The sequence below is a fragment of the Tenrec ecaudatus genome, chromosome 12 (genome assembly GCF_050624435.1).
Source record: "Tenrec ecaudatus isolate mTenEca1 chromosome 12, mTenEca1.hap1, whole genome shotgun sequence".
NCBI lineage: Eukaryota > Metazoa > Chordata > Mammalia > Afrosoricida > Tenrecidae > Tenrec > Tenrec ecaudatus.
The window spans coordinates 13,149,221-13,162,550 of record NC_134541.1 but is presented as its reverse complement, the minus strand read 5'-3'; the positions used below and the strand labels follow the sequence as shown (position 1 = coordinate 13,162,550).

Genomic DNA, 13,330 nt, shown 5'->3' with positions numbered 1-13,330 from the left:
GCGACTCACGGGGACCTTCCAAGAGTTGCCCCTACCAACGTTCCCGTCAGGAGGCTGGGGAGCCAGAACCTGGTCACGTGCCCGTAGGGTACAGGTGCCCCAACCCGGGCAGGCGTCCAGGAAGCCGCGCCCCCGGCAGAGGGCCCTTGCCCCGCCCCCTCCCTCCTCCGGCCACCGAGACGGCGGCCCAGAAAGGCCGCCCGCGCGCCCTAGGCTCCGCCCCGCCCTGCCGGTAATCCCGCGCCCGCAGCGGAAGCCGGAAGCAAGGGGGGGGCCTGCTAGCCCGCGGCTCCGAACTCTGTGGTCTCGCCGGCAACGCCGAATGCGGGAGAAGATGGCGGAAGAGGAGTGAGTGGGCTTTTCTCGGGCGGCGGCGGCGGCACCCGGGCGGGTGACAGTGATTGCCCCAGGGCGCCCTCTGGCCCCGGAAGGCGGAGCCCCGGTTGCCCGTTGACCAGGCCGCACCGTGCCAGCGCCCGCGAGGAGGCGGGGAGGGGCGGGTCTGGGCCCTGCGCCCTCCTGGAGCTTCGACCCTGCGGCTGGGGACCAGCTGCCCCAGCTCCGGTCCGGGGAGCCGCCTCCCGCAAACTGCAGCCCCGACTTCACTTCCCCAGAGCGCGTCGTCGCCTCCTCCAGGAGGTCGCCCCAGACCTCCACCCACTGCACCTGCTTCGCCAGTACCCTCCTTCCTAAGATCTGGTTTCGCTTCTGAGATGTAGTTGATCCGGTCACTGGTAGCTGCTCCATTCCTGCTCCGCTCCCTGGACGCTTGACATCGAAGGAGGCTGCGCCTGGGAGCTGATGCTGTAGTGGGAATAGACGCCCATAAATAGACAGAGATGATTTCAGATGGAAACAGATGCTCGAAAGGAAGTAGAACAGTGAAGGAGCGCCGGGTGGGGAGGGGAGGGGATGGAGCAAGTGGGGGGGGGGCGGGCTTGTGAGCTGAGACTTGACTGACCAGAAGGAAGGATGAAGGGGACCACGAGCAAATGGCCCCAAGAAGCAGGCAAAGGTTTAATGCTTGGGGGGAACAGATAGAGAATGGCTGGAGTGGGGCGGGAGGCAAGGTGTGGCTGCCCCTTCCAGGTACTTCTGAGCAAGGACCACTGTGAACCCATCTCCCACCATACGTTTGCATAAGTGCTCTGTCCGTCTTTGTGAAAATGAACGAGATTGACACTTGACACACCTGACAGCATTTCTGAGCAGTCTTAAGCCCAAGTGAGAGTCATTTCCTGTCGACAGTTTATTTAGTAGCCCTCTGCACTGTCAGAGACCCTAACTTGGTCCCCAGGCCTACACAGCAGAAGGAAGGGGACTAGCCTGGTGACTTCACAGTTCGAAGTGAGACTCAGTGCCTCTCACTGCTGTGACTCAGAGGCCCGGATAGTAACCTCTGAGCCTGAGAGAAAGGAATCACCAGTACCCACCTCCAGGTGTGGGCCTGTCAGTTTGCAATCGCAGGGTTGAAGTACTGATGGTTAATCTGCTCCTCTGATGACCTGAAAGGTTAGAGGTTCAAGCTAACCCCAAAGTCCCCTTGGAAGAAAGGTCTAGTAGGTGTGTTTCCTGAAAACCACCCAAGAAAATCCAGTGGAGCGGGCCTGTTCTGACACACATGGGCGTACCATGCGGTGGGACAGACTTAACTGACAACTGGTTGGGTGCTACCTGCTAGCAAATCCCTGGAACAAAGCAAGTGTTCAGTACATGCTCGGCGCGATCATCCCAGTTTCTATGACCTCAGTACCTTGCCATCCCCACACAGGGAGGCAAGAGCTCTGGGTGGATAAATGGTGGGGAGGGGTGAGAGGTGGTTGGGAACTAGACAGGTGACCCTAGCGGCTTCAGAACACTGAAGGATGTAGTCAGGAGAGGTGAGGATATTTCAGATCTCTTCCACTGGTGAACATAATCCAGGACGAAGACTGACCTGGAGAAATAGAGGCAGGCAGTAATGGTGGAAAGTAGAAGGTGGTGAGACTTCAGTTCGACCCCCTTGGGTTCACCACAGGTGGCAGAGAGAAGGCAGCATTTTGTTTTCACAAAGACCCTGGTCCCCTTGCGTTGGCGCTCACTGGTGGCCATCGGAAAAGCACTGTAGCCATTGGCATACTGTGGTCAGCAGGGATTGTCTCATGCCCGTGTCTTTCTGACCTGCCTGTTGGGTTCAGGATGTGTTGACCTCCCATAAAGCTCTTTGCCGGGACTTCCTGCTGTGACGCGAGAACGTCCGCGCGCACGCACGTGCGCATGCACACGCACACATGCTTGCTTCTGGGCCCTTTTTCTTCAGCCTAATTCTAATGCTGCTGCTTTTTTACGTCTTCCCAACAGGTTCCCCAACACAACTCACGAGAGTCTCAATGCCACCCTCCACACCACCCTGGTCATCACGACGAAACTGGTGCTGCCGACCCCTGCCAAGCCCATCCTCCCGGTGCAGACTGGGGAGCAGGCGCAGCAGGAAGAGCAGTCCAGTGGCATGACCATTTTCTTCAGCCTCCTGGTCCTAGGTGAATGCACTTCTTCACCCCAGCCTGTGGCCAAGGCTCCCAGCTCTGTGACGTTGAGGAGTCCGCCTCTCATGGGTTTCCCACTTGAAACTCTGAGGGAAAATGATCGTTTCCTAACAGGGTGCCCTTTGTCCCTTACACCGATCATTCTGTTGATTCAGACTCAGAGCAACCTTAAATGACAGAGTAGAACTGCCCCCCACGGGTTTTCCACGGCTGCACTCTTAGCGGGAGCAAATGGCCAGTTCTATTCTGCCACACAGCCCCTAGTGGGTTCAAACTGCCCACCTCGCAGTTGGCAGCCAAGCATTTCACTGTTATGTCATGAAGTACCCTTGAAGTCATATGTTAGACACCTTCTGAAGGAAAGAACTGGATAATGTTTGGCTTGGAGGGACCTTTGAGCTTCTAGTTCAGTGGATTTCATTCTGTGCTTCAAGAAAGTGTGTGTGTGTGTGTATAAGTGATGGGAGTGGTAGGAGGTGAGGGTTCAACCAGAGTGGCATTTTTGGCTATTGATTCACTGAGGCTCCCATGTTTTCCTCTTGTTCTGTCATTACCATCAGCCATGGTCACAAGTTTTGCTGTGTGTCATCTGTCATTTAAGCATTTGATTAAAAAAACAAATGATGGGTTCTTTGAAACTTGAAATCTGATCCAGTGCAGTCTCCTCCTTTCATGGAGAAGATGCTTAGGCCCAAGAGGTCGATTGACACACGGGTTGGGTGGCAGATCAGAGCCTGGGATCTAAGTGATTGAGTCATTGAGACCAGTGACGAGAACGTGCATGCAGTAGTCAGCAGGCAGTTGTTTCTGTGGAAAAAATGTCATTGAAATTGCACCTGCACTGTGAAGCAGCCGACTCAGGAAGAAACCCTGTTGGCCTTTGACCCAAGCCTTAAGTTGGCACTGTCACGACTTTGGCCCTCTTTATTGACGCGGAAGTCATGTTCCTCATTAGGTAAGATCTTCTCAGAAGTATGAACGAATGGTGGGCTTGTGTCGACTACTCTGCTCACGCCTACAAAGACTCTGCTGAGGAAAAGGGTAACTTTTTTCACATCACTTACAGTTCAGATGTTACTCAAGTGGTCAAAGAGCGTTTTATTTGAGACCCTTGGGCCCATCCTTGTCCTTTGCAGATTGGGAAAAAAAATAAAGAACAAAAAATACCAAAACTTTTAATAATTACAGAAAAAATGCACAGACCAGAAATTGATAATTCCCACATCATCCACCATGGTAATTCTTTACCCTGTAAATGTCTTTGAATTCTGTTCTTGAGGGATTAGCTTAGCAATCATGGATTTCTTTTGTTTTACCCCCGTTTGAGATCTTACCAGACTCTACAGAAAGACGAGAAGCCTCGAGGAAGAACTCTGGCATCTGCTCTCTTCCTCCAGTATCAAGGCGCGCACAAGCGTTTGGGTGTTGCTGTCAGCTTGAGACACCAGAGCATGTAAAAGACAGGCCCAGAACACATTTTGGCTTTGTAATCACTTTTTTCAGAGGAGGATGAAAAGCATTAAAACTTTCAAAGTAACTCTTCAGGGTGTGGAGCATTTAAGATTAGCTTGCTCCAAAGGCCACAATACAATGTTTTTATAATTTTAATCCTGCCAAGAACTTGATCTTTGGTGATACTTTTTTTTTTAATAGTCTGTGTTGACATGAGAGTTTACATAGCCCATTAGATTCCCATTGAGCAGTTTTTATACAGCTTGCTCCGTGACACTGGTTACATATTTCCGTGTGTCAGTATTCTCACGATCTCCATTCGTCTGACTTCCCTGCCCCTCCCACCTCCTCGTCTTCGTGGTGGGTGAATGTTGACCTTTTGGCTTCATGTAGTGGAAGATTTTTTAAAAAATCATTTTATCGGGGGCTCTTACAACATTCCAGACATCAGATGTATCAAGCCTATTTGTACATTTGTTGCCATCATCATTTCCAAAACATCTTCTCCCTGAGCGCCTTGTGGTTGGTACACATGGGTGATGTCGTTTGCTGATGGAAGGTGACCACTGGGAGGGACTTGAGTTCCATGTCTGAAGGGGACTGTAGGGTGATGGTCTCTGGGGTTCCTCAAGTCTCCATCGGGCCAGTCAGTCTGGCCTTTTTGTTTTAGGAATTTGAGTTTTGTTCTACGTTTTAATCTCCTTCTGTCCAGGACCTCCTACTGTGTCAGAGTGGTCGTTCGTGGCAATCGGGCGCCTTATTGGTATTGTGGTCTCAGGCTAGGTGAGGCTATGGTCCTGTAGACTGTAGTTTTAGGGACTAGTTTCTTCTTTGAATCTTTAGTTTCTTTCTTTTGTCTCAGACAAGTAGAGATCAGTAGTTGTATCTTAGATAGCTGTTCAGAGGCTTTGCAGGCCCCCTAAGCCTGAAGGGAAGACAGTGTCTACATGCACCGTGTTATGCCAGTTGACCACATTGCCTTAAGAGACTATGAGCCAAGCTTTCTAACCTAGTGAACCAGTCCTGTGAGCTATTTATGTCTAGGTAGTTTCTCTAACTGTGCCCCCTTTGAGGTTTATTTTATGTATAAATATGAATTTGTATATGCATTGCGTCTTAATATGCACGTACATATCCCTACAGAGACATGCACAGCTACGCTCACATGTGCCTTCCAAAATACATAGGAGGGGTTTGCAGAAAGTCATGGGAAAACGAAGACTGTAGAAGTTTTTCCATGAACTTTTGGGAGCTCCCTCCTAATTACATACCTGGTGGTCTAGTGGGTTACACATTGGGCTGCTAAGTGCAAGGTCAGCAGTTCAAATCACCAGCTGTTCACTCTGAGGGAGGAAAGATGAGACTTTCTACTTCTGTAAAGAGTTAGACTCTCTGCAATCCATGGGCATTTCTCTGGTGGTGAGTGAGCATGTCTACCTGTGTGACCACACACAAGTTCCTAGCATCTTTGACTGCCGTATCCTTGCGGAGCCCTGGTAGCACAGTGGCTTACGAGTTGGCTTACTACAAGGTCAGCACTTTGAACCCACCAACCTCTCCGATAAGGCGCCTTTCTTCTGCTTTGCATTGTCAGCCTCAGAAACTCACAGGGGCAGTGGCCGTTCTGCTCTGCCCTGTGGTGGTCACTCTCTGAGTCAGAATCAACCCAGTGGCGGTAAGTTTGTGCCCCCATCCCCCTGCAGTCTCTAGAGACATGCTAACATCAGGCAGATTCTGTCCTGTTTCACCGCCTCAGATTCTTGGCACTTTATGAGCTGCTAGTTCCGCTTTCTCTGCATAGATCAGCATGCATTAGCACAGTGGAGATGCCTATCTTTTTCTTCCTTTTTTAGAACGTTTTGTTGTGGTTTGGCTGAAAGTTTACAGAGCAAGTGGGTTTCCCGGTGCACCATTGACACAACCCTTTGTTTCCTATAAGTGACTGCAGCCAACCAGTTCCGCACTCTTCCCACCACCTCCCCCACCCCCACCCCGCCCCCCAGTGGAGGACTTCCTGCCTTCTGAGCAGCAGGCCGGGCCAGGGTCCGCCTTTCAGGTGTCTAGTACCTGCAGGTTCTAAGGAGAGCAGGAGGGGCACGGTAAGGACCCCTGGTGGGAATAGTGGTTATGCTACCTGCAAAGTCAGCACTTTGAAACCACCATGCAAGAAAGATGAAGCTTTCTACCCTGGGAGGGGTTACGGTCTCGGAATTTCAAAGGGGCAGTTGGACCCTGTCATAGTGTTGTTGTGAGTCCGCATCCACTTGATGGCAATGAGTTTGATGTTGCTTTATTTATTTATTTTTGATGTTGGTTTATTGTTGGGGGATTTTTTTTAAGTAAAAAGCATTTTATTTCTTTCTGTTTTTGTGTGATACCTAGTAGATGTTTAAAGAATACAAATGTAATAGAGTTCAAAGAAATGACTGTGTGTATTTAACATTAACATTGAATTCCTGCCAGGTAGTGAATGAATGCCTTTCGATTGGGAACACATCTGCCCACACGCTATCCCTTCTGGGTCACTGATGACAGCCGGGCCCCAGGTGGTCTGGAATCCATGCTGGCATTCCGGGCTCCTCGGGAGCTTGGAATCAGCAGTTTCCTTCCATGTAACTCTCGCTGACCTTCACCTTCCCAAGAAACAACCATGAATCACTGTTGACATACATGAGAGGGGACAATTAGCATCATTTGGCACATATATTTTATGGGCCATTAAGTATGATGGAATTATTAAAATTTACATATCTGTGTTTTGAGATTGTTGTCATAATGACTACTTCAGGCCTAGCAAATTGGAAGCCCATTAGCCGCGCCTGCAGACACACCCTGCCTACCACAGAGAACCTGTAATCCCTTCCTGCTGTGTCCTGTCTTGTTTTTGTTTTCCCCAAGTCTACTTGACAGCACGTGTGCCTCAGACAGATGCACATACACATGCCCGGTCATTCGGACTTTGTTTCAAGGTCACTGGGGTGCTAGGAAGGCGCCCTGGTGGTGCCATGGGTTAAGTGTTGGGCTGCCAACAGCAAGCTTGGCAGCTCAGACCCCCAGGGAGAGATGGGTCGGCAATGTAAAGACTAGATATTTAGTCCTCCCAGTTGATACAGGTTTCAACTTTGTAACTGGTAAAGCTAAAAAGAACTGTGTGAGTTGAACATGTGAGAGGTGTGTGTGTGTGTGTGTGTGTCTGTGTCTGTGTGTTTGTCTGTCTCTCTCCCTCTCCTCCCCCCTCCAGTTTAAATGGAAAGGTTTTGTTTTTCAGCATCTATGAGCCCAGCAACTCTTGAAGAGCTCCATTGTGTCTTGGTGACAACCTCCATGCACCCCACCCAAACAGGCCCAAGTCTAGGAGGTTCTCAGCACAGGGACCCCAGGATCTGCTCCTGGCCCTTCTCTTTTGGTGGTACTGAGGTCCCTCTCAACCACTCCCCTCACTCTCCTTTGCTCTTGTAATGTAAGAGTGAAACCCCCCCCCCCGGAACTTAGTTAACCCTGGTACTGCTGGTGGGCTGACTGCTTCAGATCAGGTAATGGGGGTGGGGGGGGTTCTGTATCATTACGTACCTGTTGACTTTTATCACCACATTAACTGTCCAACCATTGAGAATCAGCCCAGCCAAGTTGTCCCCCATGAAGGGGGTGGGCGGTAGTCAAAGGAGGCGATGGCAGGGAAAGCTCCAAAGAGTGCTGGGGTTCAGTGAGCTGCACGTACACGTCCCGAGCTCAGTGCCCCGAGCTCAGTGCCGGGCTGACAGCAAGCCCTTAGCCAGTGGCAGCCACAGATACAGTGGTTGGGGGCTGGAGAGCAGGGGTCCCCGTTTTAGGTTTCTTCAGTGTTCTTGTCACCAAACCAAAGCACTGACCTTTTCCTGTGTGTCCACTACTCTCATTCCCTTCTGAGTGAAAAGAATGCGTCTCAGGTCAGCATACCCCATCGCGCTTGGGTTTTTGTAAAAGTGGTTGATTTCCTTGACTTCCTTCTTATCATTGGGTGTTTTCCAGTTGAAAATGTCCTCCAAGAAAACAAAAAAAAAAACCCCAAAAATTGAAGGCCATTTCTCAGAGTCAGGTGTTTCTCCGAATTAGACTTTCCCAGCGGCGGGCTGCTCTGACGGCGACTTGTTCTTTCCCACAGCGATCTGCATCATCCTGGTCCACTTACTCATCCGATACAGGTTACACTTCTTGCCGGAGAGCGTTGCAGTCGTCTCCTTAGGTAAGTGCCGATTGGTAATGACAGCTGCCCCTCTCAGAGGCCCAGGAGCCACACTGAGTGCGGTCCAGAGCTGAGTCTACCGGATCCTCCCTGCAGCCTCCCAGAAGGCCCTGATGATCCCATTTTACAGATGAGAACACGGGGACTCAGGCACGGGGGATGTGCTCATAAAGGTGATGGAGAACCCCATCTACACAGCTCCGAGGTCCTTTCTCTGTCTGCACTCTAGACCAAGGCTGGGGACACTTTCTTCTGCCAAGAACCATTTGGATTTTATAACATCTTTCGCCCACCGGCCATGCTGGGTCACACGTTAAATTAACTCACCTCTAATATGATGACAGGGCTCCTGGTGGCATACGCATTCGGCTGTTATCTCTGCAAGGTCAGCGGTTCAAAACCGCCAGCCACTCCTTGGGAGGAAGACAAGACTTTCTACTCCCGAAAAACAGTTACAGAATGGGAAACTCACAGGGGCAGTTCTGCCCTGTCCTATAGGGTCGCTGTGGGTCGGCATGGGCTTGATGTTGGAATATAATAGCTGAAACTGCTTCTTTTTGGGGAGGCTTGTGATTTCTGCTGGTGTTGATGGTGGAGGCCGGATTGGGTCCCCCGCCCACCCTGCCCAGCCTAGTAAAACTACACCCAGGTGCTCTGACCTTGACTACTAAGTCTGTGTTGACATTCAGCTCAACTAAGGCAAGTCATTGGCAGTTAATTCCTAGAGCGACTGCATTTCCCTTTATAGTTCAGACCCCAGATGCACTGGCAGCCAGTTAGTTCCGACTCATAGATCTCTGAGGCTGTCAATGCCTCCTAGGCCTCCCGCCCCCTGGGTCCCCCACGGCTACTTTACAGCTGAGAAGAGAGGCTACCTTAAATCAACAGCAAGATCCAGAGTCTTCCAGGAGCAGCCGTTCTACTCTGCTTGTAGGTCTCTCTCATGTCCTGTGGCAATTAACAGCTAAAGTAATGCACCTGCATCGGGAGGGCATGAGCCCATCATAGCAGATGCAAACTCAAGGGCCAGTTCTTTGAAGTGGTGTTTGAAGGAGGAAGCCAAGGCCTGCCTTTTCCGTCAGCACAGATTCAAAGCCAGAGCGTGGCGGTGACATTGGTAAATTGTTACGGGTGGTGGTGGTGGCGGTGGCAGTGGCTAGAACTTTTCAGTTTATCTCATTGTACTTTTTCCACACTTGCCCACTGGGGAGGCGTACTTTCTCCTTTTCATCACGGATGCTTTATAAGGTCATGTTCTCTCCCTTCAAGACCTTATTGAACAGAATTGAAATCCTTTTACCACCTGGCTGTGGTGAAGGTTAGCTGTGGAGGTGAACATCTGGACTCTGCGCGCGCGCGCGCGCGCGCGCACACACACACACACCATTTGGACTCTTCCCCTCCTGCCCCGCACGTACACACATCACCACCTCCCTAGATTTTGCCTGGTTTTCACAGCCCTCCGCTGACAGGTCTTTTGGCCTCCAATCCCATACGTCGCTACATCCAGTCTATTCCAATGCCATGGGGGCTGTCTGTAAGGAAATGTTTTTATTTTATTTTAATCTTCGAGAGGAAGGTTTCACCTGGCCCCTGAGACACTTCCTGGTGAACCTGATTGTTTTGTTAGTGTGGTCCTGCTTGCGGGCCGAGGGTTAGTTGCCTCCTTTTGATGGCGTGGGCCGTTGGTTTTCTATTTTGTAGGAATTATATAAACATTTTCCAGCATGTTGATGTAAAGAAAAATTTCAAGTAGAGCATAGTTTTGTCAAATTCATCGTGACAAAATGAAGGAACCCTGGTGGTGCTGTTGGCTAAGTGTAGGACTGCTAACCTTGAGGCCCCAGGTTCAAACCCACCCGCCGCTCCTCAGGAGAAAGCTGAGGCTGGTTGCTCCCATAAAGATTTACCGCCATGGAAACGACATAGGGTCACCATGCGTCAGAATCCAGTCAATAACAGTAGGCTTTGGGGGTTCGATGGCAAAAATGAAGTGGCAGGAGGTAAAAGGCTGGTGTTGGGGAAGCATTGCCTCACTCTGCAGTCCCGATGGACTGCTCCTTGTCCTGGCGGCAATGGCACTTTCGTTCTCTGGCCTTTGGTGTGCCCCTGGTCCACTCTGCCTGCCCGTGACTTATCCAGGCCATCTCCCTGGTGAAGCCTCCAGAGCCCCCATCAGAATCCACGCCTCTTAGTACTTCCAGAATAGACACTAGTGATCATCTCTCTCCTTCCCTTCCACAGACTCACTCACTACCGCCCAGTCAGTGCCGACCTTGTGTTTCTGAGACTGTAACTCAGTCGAAAGCCCAGTTTTGTCCCACAAGCCACTGTGGTTTTGAACTGGCAACCTTCAGCCCAACTTGTAACCACTAGCCAACAAGGCTCACCTTCTTCCCTTGGTGGAAGAAAGTCATGTGCTGGTTTACTTTATTATGTATTCTCCAAATATCCACTCCACCCCCAATCCTCTCGTCCTCCACAGCCCTAGACAACCGCAAATCAATTTCCCATCTCTAGAATTGCCAACTGGGGTGTCCACTGTCAGCGGTTGTTAACTCAGAGAGACCCTCCATTGAGTTCCTAAGGCAGTAAATTGTTATGGACAGCCTCATCTCTCTTCCCCGGAGTGGATGGTGGGTTTCGAACTATCAGTCTGCGATGAGTGGTCCACTGCTGACTGGACAGTTCTACCAGGACTCCTGGCCTACTGTAGCTATTTCATCTAATTGAGTCAGACAATAGATGGCTTTTGTGACTATCGAATATCTCTCAGATTCATCCATGCTGTAGTATTTAATTTTTTGTTGAATGCATTTTAGTTAAAAAATGTTATTTCTTTGGATGAAAGTTCACGGAGCAGGTTGGAATTTGACTTAACAATTCACACACGTTTTGATCCGTGACACTGGCTGCAGCCCCCCTGATGTGACAGCGCTCTTTCCACTTCCTCGGTGTGTTGTCTGATTCCCTGTGCCCTCTGCCTCTCCCTCCTGCCTTCTGAGCTGCTGTATCCCTGGCCAAGTGTGGCCCTCTGGATTTTGTGCTAACCAGTGCCTCCCTTTCGGTTCACCTCATAGTCTCATTTCTTCTTTGCTTTCAAGTTGAGCCATCAGGGTGAGTTTCGCTCCAGGAATGAAGGCCAGTGAAGGGCCACCGTCTGATGGATTCCAACCTTTAGCTCTGATGAGTCATGCTCCGGCGAAGGCTTTGTGTGCACGTAGGTTTTCATATAGAATTGCTGGGGCATGTGGTACCCCGGTGTATAACTTGGTGAGGGGCTGCCAGCCTGCTCTCAAAGTGGCTTCACCACTGTCATACCCCTCCACGCACCTACCCGCAGCACCCTAGCCTTCTCTGAGGGTTCTCATTCCTCCACAGCCTCACCAACACACAGTGTCTTTCTGAGTCCCGACGGCCTACCTGTACTCCTTCAGGCCCAAGTGTTCGTGCCTACCTTCCGCAGTAGGTGCTGATGGGGCTGAAGAACAGGACTGCCCGCCCTCTCCCCCGGCACTGGGCACAGGCCTCAGCCCCCTGTGTTACAGCGTCCCTGTGACGGTGGAACTGAACTCTAGAGAGTCGCATCTCCTCTGTCCATCACCACCCAGCAGCCAGAGCCATCGCCTCCAAATCAGGGCTCTAGTATGTCACAGTCCCCACACACACAATGGCTTCTCGCTGTCCCCCTAATGAAGAGGACCATGCTACTATGGTCGATGGGGCCCTGCACACCCTAGCCCTGGCTGCCTCTCTGGCCTCATCGATTCCCACCCACTGACCTGTGAGTAGGGTCACTGAATGGGGGAGGCCACCGGTGGGGGGTTAGAGTTGGGTACTGTGGTTTGGATGAGCCACCTTTTCTCTGGCCCCAGGATTTTGCTTCGGCGTTCTCTCTGTCTGAAGCCTATCTTCCCGCCATTCACCTCGGTAACTTGCTTTCCAATCTCAGCTCTCCTAGTGCTTCCTCCAGAAGCCTCCCTGGGCCTCTCTGACCAGCTCAACTTGCCCCCTTGTCATGGCAGGTTAGTTTGTGTGATGATCTAACTGTGTCTGGTGACGTCACAAGGGTGGGGTCAGCGGGCTGCTTCTCTGAGCCATTGTAAGGAGGCACACAATTCAGACACACTTGGCTTCTGAAACCCAACCCTTCCTTGACGTGGCATCACGGCTGGCTGGATGCCGTTCTGGGCCGCTTTAGTCCAAAGTCCTGTTTTTTCCTCTCCTTCAACTGCCTGCTTCATCTCAAGTTTCTCTTCTTTACAGAAGGGGCCTGTAGCTTGGAGGAGCCCTGGCCTAGTGGTTACGCGTTGGACTGCGGTCCGCAAGGTCAGCAGTTAGAAACCGCCAGGGGCTCCGCAGGAGAAAGGCGGAGGAGCTATAGGACATGAGTGGGTTTGAAAACAGGCGTCTGTAGAAAAGAAAGTCGCACCGGCACAGGACGCAGCCACAACGGAAGTGAGAAGAGCCAAGTCGAGCACCTGTTTCTAAGTTTCCCTGTCCTTTGGGAGAAAGACGGACTTTCTACTCCCATAAAGAGTTACGGCCTCGGAACCTCACGGGGCGTTCTACCCTGCCCTTTAGGCTTGCTGTGAGTCAGTAATGAATTGATGGCTGTGAGTTTGGCTGTTGTTGTTATTTTGGGGTGGGGGTAGAGTTTGGAGTGGTAGAACCCGATTCTGAATGCTCAGCCGTCTCAAATACAATGATGAAAGGTTATCACCAGCATCAGTCTGTTCTCAGAGTTACTGGTCACCGTCATTGTCGTCATTTGCTGAATGCTTGCTCTGAGCCAGTTGTGGCTCTAGGAGTGAGTGACTCGGGCACAGCTGGGAGCTGCCCTGCAGTTTGAGGGATACGAGGCACAGAGAGGAGAAAGATCCTGCTGGAAGTCACCCATCCGTAGCATAGCCAAACCTTGCCTTGCACCCTGTCTTCCCTGCCTCTGCAGCAGACCAACCTGAGTCTCTCATCCTTCCTGCCTGCTGATGCCATGACTCTCCGGCTCTCTAATCAAGCAAGTACCAGAGCTTTGTGGTCTCTGCTTGGTAAGCCATGCCCTCCAGGCTGCTTCACTCCGAGTTCCAGCCACGTGTAGGCTTCAAGGACAACTGCCGCCTGCCCAGGACCT

General features: G+C 51.2%; 1 protein-coding gene across 1 annotated transcript in view; it reads left to right on the top strand.

Moving 5' to 3' along the window:
- Window positions 1–253: 253 nt before the first annotated feature.
- Window positions 254–13,330, top strand: part of SLC9A8 (solute carrier family 9 member A8) — a 56,772-nt gene continuing 43,695 nt past the window's right edge. Inside the window, exons 1-3 of the mRNA XM_075528576.1 lie at window positions 254–348; window positions 2,341–2,519; window positions 8,119–8,199. Of these exons, the coding sequence (XP_075384691.1) occupies window positions 323–348; window positions 2,341–2,519; window positions 8,119–8,199 (286 nt within the window). The 5' untranslated portion in view covers window positions 254–322. The remainder of the gene's footprint in view (window positions 349–2,340; window positions 2,520–8,118; window positions 8,200–13,330) is intronic.